Consider the following 6130-nt stretch of genomic DNA (forward strand, 5'->3'; position numbering starts at 1 on the left):
CTAATCATTTTAGATAATGCCGTTCACGATAATATATGACATCAATATGACAACAATAATAACTAATGCAGCTAATACAATAGAAAATTGCTAGTGTAAAGCATCATCTGTTATATGCCTAAAAAATTCCTGAAATATTACAAAATATAATTAAGCCGCAGGAAACAATAACAGGTGTTTAGATATAATCAAATTCGCTGTATAAATAGATGTTGCTGCAACAGACTGAAGTACATCTGCTCGTTCTAGATCAATATATTTTAACAATAAATTTTTAAAATTAATATTGGACAATTATAGTTCCAGTAACTCTTTTATTCTTCCAACACAGATCTCTGAGCCTTCCATCGCTTCTTTCGAAGTCTGTAAATAACAAAATAATACAATATTGCGATAATATATATATTAATTCATATATAATAAAAACAAACGTATTTATCTAACCTGTACAAGACTGAGAAATCCGTGTGGCAGACCTGGCAAAATATCTAATGTAACTTTATTGCCAAGTGAACGAAGCTTCCTCGCAAACATGATGCAGTCATCGAGGCAAGGATCAAGATGACACGTCTAGAAGCAAACAATTATGTACAAGATATCTTAAAACTTTCGATCTTAATAGTAGCTAAAGTTCATTAAGTTTTTATTAGAATGTGACAAAAATCCAAACAAGTACCAGTATCTTTATGGGCGGTATATTAGCTAACATATTATCAGGCGCATCATAAGGGCTCAAGAAAGGATCCTTCGGTATTGCAAAGACGAATTCTTCAGAAGAAATGGTGTTCTCCATATTAAGTTCTCTGCTATCCTTACTACTTCTTCTGCCAAAGGACCATCCAAATAAAGACCATGATTTGTTACTTTGTCCTGAACTGTTACCATTTCTACTGACACTGCCATTCATTGCAACAGGCGATGACGTTGAAGCAAGGCCGGAATTTCTGTACATATTTAAAAATCTGTTGATATATTCTCGAGATTTCGCTTGTGCTTTCGGACATTCAGCACCTGTTGCATTAAAAGATTTTTCAAAATGTTTGTCGAGAAATAAATTTATATTAATAAACACTGAGCATATACTGTCTGATTTATATACCATCGACTTCTGTTAAACTAACAGAATTTAATGTCGAATCAGATGGAAGGGATACTAATTTCTGATCATCATTTGCGCCGTCTCCATTTGGACTCAGGGCTAATGCTATAAGGTCACTTTCGCTCACTTCTGCAAAAGATTCCGTATCCGATTTAACGTCTTCATTCTCATGTTCTCTGTCAGGATATAAATAAATCGATTACATATATGCAAAATATAATCATTTAATATTAGTTACGAAATACATACACAAATATGAATATATTTAGATGATTTAATTTTGTTCCATGTTTTTAAAAATAAATTGATTAAAATAATCGATTAAAATAATAATTGAAATCGTACTTTGTGGATTTCTTGTTATCAGCTACATAAGCCTTAAGACATCGTAACATAAAGCCGAACGGTAATAATGGATCCGTGAGACAAAGCATACGAGAGGGCGACGGTATACATTCGATGCGTACTGGTGCATACGCCATAAAAATACCATCTGGTCTTCTTATATTTAATTGCATACATCTTAAAATAACTCCCAAGTTTATATTTCCTCCTGCAGAATCACCTGTTAAAACATCATAAGATTTTTTTAGTTTACTCAATCGACAGAAACACGTAAAGAAATAATTTTTTTTTATCTTACCAACAAATATCACTTTTTTTGCAGTACTTCCGAGTAAGGTGTTTGCATGTTTTAATGCCCACGCATAAGCATACAGCACCTCTTCGAGTGCACGAGGATAGGGTGCCTCTGGAGCTAAACTATAATCTATACTCAAGATTGGTACTTCAAGCGTCACAGTCCAATTTCGTAGATATATTTCGTGCGAGCGTGAAGTTTGTGAAACAAATCCGCCCCCGTGAGTATGAATAATTAATTCATCACATAGATCGCATAATGTTCCGCCTATACCTCCAGATCCAACCTTGATAGAATATTATCAAAAATTATGAAAAATATCCACCAGCATCAGTTTAAAAAATTCTCTATGAATTCTATTCTAAGTTGCAAACTTAGTCTCAGTGAGAATAATATATATAATTAAATAAAATACGCGCACAGTACTTTCAATACTCTTTAAGTCTATATATTAATATTTGATGTACCATTCCTAGACGCCGTTTGGAGCTTAGCAACCTAACGTGGATTGGTTTCTTCCCAATGTGACTATTTGGTATTGGAACTGAAATGATTCCTTCATCTAAAGTAGGTAGGACTAATTCCTCGGGCGGAATAGATATTACCTGATTGATTGCTAAATTCGAGGTGTTTATTATATTCATTATTGCTGAAATGGAAGTCAAAGAAATTCCATTAATTGAAGTGAATATAAGTGAGATAATTTTATCTAAATTGGCATCTTTATTATTGTATAAAGTTTTTTAAATGCAGAATATTAAATATTCACATGTGCGAAATATTTTCAATTAATATTTTTAGTCACAATTCCTTATTCCTTACCAGATTCGCTTAGAAACCAAAATGCTTGGCAGAAAGAAATGTCAGCATGCTGAGATATATTAACAATACGACGTGCTCTTGCTTCGGGATCTAATAAATACTTAATAGAATTAGTGCATAGTCCTAGTAGGGTACTATTGCTGTAATACATCTCACTGAAGGATGCCATAAAGAATGACAGTGTTTTTAATACATGTTTCAAACTATCACAGAACTGAAAAAAAAAAACTTTTAAGACAGATAGACACTTTAAATGTATTTGGCTTAAGTTCAAGTGTTATTTATTCTTCGCAAGTACCTGAAATCCTAGGCACCTGCCATAAAAGCAGTACTGATTAACATTCTGTGCAGAATTGAGAAGTTCTTGAGTATTATACTGCTCTAGCGGATACAATGACAGCTTTCCATCATTCATTACTTCTGTGCTCCACGAGTACATTGTTTTTAAATGCTGTAAACATGTAAAGAGTGATGCCAATAATTGAGAGCACGCTTCTATTTCCCTAAAAACCCAGATTAAATGTACATGTCTATTGTTACATGCAGAAGCAAATATAGGATATAATTTTTTAATTTATATAATGTACAATTACTTCATGTAGTAGCTTTTTCGGAAAAACACGGAGTCTTTCTGATCGTGTATCTGCCGGCAAATCAGCTCGGAATACATGATACATTTATCTACCAACAACAGGAAACTTCTGTACCCATTCCCCGGGTTGTCTTCGTCAAAGTCAAAGTGTGATGCGAACCTGGCAATCTCCCTGTACAGTGGCTGCAAGTCAGTCAAATAATCCTTGATCGCCACGAGAGCAGCCCTAATCTTAATGCCATTCTTATCCTGGTGAGAATCAAAATATTTCTCGTTGGCACAGCATAAATCACGCAATGTATTCCACTCATCCAATTGCTGGGGCTCAAAATCAAACGGTCTTTCGAAATCATCATTGCACGTCGACATTTGGAACGATTCTTTGAAAGACAACTAGAACAACACTCTTTTTCTCTTTCTCCCTCTTTTTCTGTCTTTCTCTATCGAGAGAGCTTCGTGAATCAACTGCTAACAATCTAACAATGAAAACAAATCTTGACTTTGTTATGCATTCTAAACAACCACCGATTGCCCAACATGAATTCCTGATGTGTCATAACGGATGATAACGATTATGATTCCACACGCATGATTGCGTGACTATGTTAATGGACAACTTGACACGTACATCGCGCGGACGGTGCAGCTCCTTAGCGAGGTTAATCCATCCGCGAGTATTGTATTCTCATCCGCCCAATATATCGGGTCGACGGCGGCAATTTACGTTTTGCGCTGCCGCGACGCTGCGATCGATTCCACTCGCGGCGCGAAGAATCGCGCGATTTTGACTTGACAGTATTATTTTGACATCCGCTGACGCGAAGTCGTGACCGTGCTCCAGTTTTTTTCCTCTGGAGTGTCCCACAACCCGCGAGCATATCGCGTATATATATGTCATACAAACAGGATGGAGTGGGATACGCAATAATGTTTCTCGGTCAAGCAAGGAAATCGATGAGGACATATTTTAATGAGAACTTGCATGCACGCACATTCTTTTTTTATTTGTGTTTAAAAGCATTGTGGAGTATTAATGTATATGTCTGTATTATATGGATCCTTTGAGATCCACTTACATAATTTTTAACACAACATATAAAAATAAGAAAATTATTGTTTTTTCCAATCGATTCTTTCTCACCTGCATGTTTACTGGTGAATGATAATTTAATAAGAACTCGGAAAAAAATATTATATAAATATAATATATGTATACATATTTTATAAATATTATATAATTGTATAAAAAAATATGCCAATTTTTTAATATAATTTTATAATTATATAGAGAAAAGAGGGGAGGGCCCTATTATGAAATACCGAGTTCATTTTGGGCTAAAAGTCTATAGGTAAAATTTAAAAAAATAATAGGTCATTTTGAAGGGAATTTAATAAGCTTTAAGATAATGTTACATAAAATTTAATTCAAATTTCATTTTTTTTTTAAATTAAAGAAATGTAAAAAGTGAGCAAATCACAAAGTCAAAAAATTGTGCTTCTAATACGAGATGCTCCGAGAAATTGATAATAAAACGTAAAGTATATCAGTATTGCAATTAAAAAACTTTATTTAATATTTCTAAAATACAAAAAAACAGTCAGCATACGCGAAAAATGAGTATGAGTATAAATTATATCCAGAATTCGTTTTCGGATATGTAAATGAAATCAAGCAGATATAGGCACTCGTTCATTTCGGTTGTCTTTTTTATTATTGGACAATAACATTTATATTTTAGCAACGATTTTCACTATAACATAGGAGCATGAGTTATTTTATATTAGGATATCCTGGATATCTCATATTACAATTTCCACGCCTTTTAGGATCATCAAATCTAACTTCTGTAATTAAACAATTCAACATATCCCGTATTTTTCTATTAGTATGTATATATATTATAGACCTTACTCTATCACTATATGAAGAATTTATTGCCAAATATTTATTTATCAAATAAACAATAATAACAAATGAAAACATCCAAATTCTAAAATCCTGTTTTACAATGACTACAGGCATGATCTAATAATGAATTTTCTACTAAATAGTTTTCAATCCAAGAACAATAAATTTATGGTGGAACCAATAGATAGCATTTATTAGCAGAAACGCCGCTATTCTCATATATATTCTTACATATGTATTATAATTCTCTATCTATCTTATAATAGGGGGCTTTTCTCTATGAATACATTTTTTCCCAAGAATAAATGGTTCATAAATATATGAAGGATATAATAAAGAAAGAAATCATAATACGAGATGATAGTTAATGTCATAAATGAATGAATAAATGATATAATAATAATGATATAATAATCCAGCAAACGAGAATAGATTGAAACGGATTAAAATGGATTCAGATTTTCAAAAATACGGATTCATGGATTGAAATGGATTAAAATGAATCCTTTTCAATCTTGAATGCATTTTATTCATTTATAGGAATGGCATAAAGTATATTTTTATGCTTTTCAATTTAAAAATAATATTATAGTATTTTTTGTATGCATGAATACTGCTTAATTTAAAATTCTGAAATGTAGTTTTTTCAATCCAGTTGAATCTAAAAATAATATCAATCATTTCTGTGCATTGAATACTGCTAAATTCAAAATTCTGAATAGAAAATGCAGGTTTTTTTATTCAATTGGATTAAATGAATACTATTCAAAATTGTGAGTAGAAAATCCATTGTTTAATTTAAAAATCCATCATAAATGCTATTTTATTCAGAATTATGAATAAGAAATTTTTCGTTTTAATTCAATTGAGTTAAAAAAAAGTTGTACCGTAAAAATATATCATGAATTCTATTTCATTTAATAGAAATTTAAAAGAAATAATTAAAAGAAACATAAAGAGAACTAAATATGTCTCCGTTACAATAAATGTTACATGTAAATTCCTTTTTAATTAAAATAAAATTAATATAAAATAAACATTTATTAATAATATAGATAAATAATATAT

General features: G+C 31.6%; 1 protein-coding gene across 1 annotated transcript in view; it reads right to left on the bottom strand.

The window, feature by feature from the left end:
- Positions 1-24: 24 nt before the first annotated feature.
- The window catches only part of LOC108689829 (hormone-sensitive lipase), an 8202-nt gene continuing 2096 nt past the window's right edge, over positions 25-6130 (bottom strand). Inside the window, exons 2-11 of the mRNA XM_018196769.1 lie at positions 3155-3629; positions 2860-3064; positions 2562-2775; positions 2207-2388; positions 1743-2025; positions 1445-1664; positions 1100-1275; positions 677-1011; positions 445-570; positions 25-363 (exon numbers count right to left, since the gene is read on the bottom strand). Coding sequence (XP_018052258.1) covers positions 295-363; positions 445-570; positions 677-1011; positions 1100-1275; positions 1445-1664; positions 1743-2025; positions 2207-2388; positions 2562-2775; positions 2860-3064; positions 3155-3522 — 2178 coding nt within the window. The 5' untranslated portion in view covers positions 3523-3629 and the 3' untranslated portion in view covers positions 25-294. The remainder of the gene's footprint in view (positions 364-444; positions 571-676; positions 1012-1099; positions 1276-1444; positions 1665-1742; positions 2026-2206; positions 2389-2561; positions 2776-2859; positions 3065-3154; positions 3630-6130) is intronic.

The sequence above is a fragment of the Atta colombica genome, unplaced genomic scaffold, assembly GCF_001594045.1.
Source record: "Atta colombica isolate Treedump-2 unplaced genomic scaffold, Acol1.0 scaffold277, whole genome shotgun sequence".
Taxonomy (NCBI): domain Eukaryota; kingdom Metazoa; phylum Arthropoda; class Insecta; order Hymenoptera; family Formicidae; genus Atta; species Atta colombica.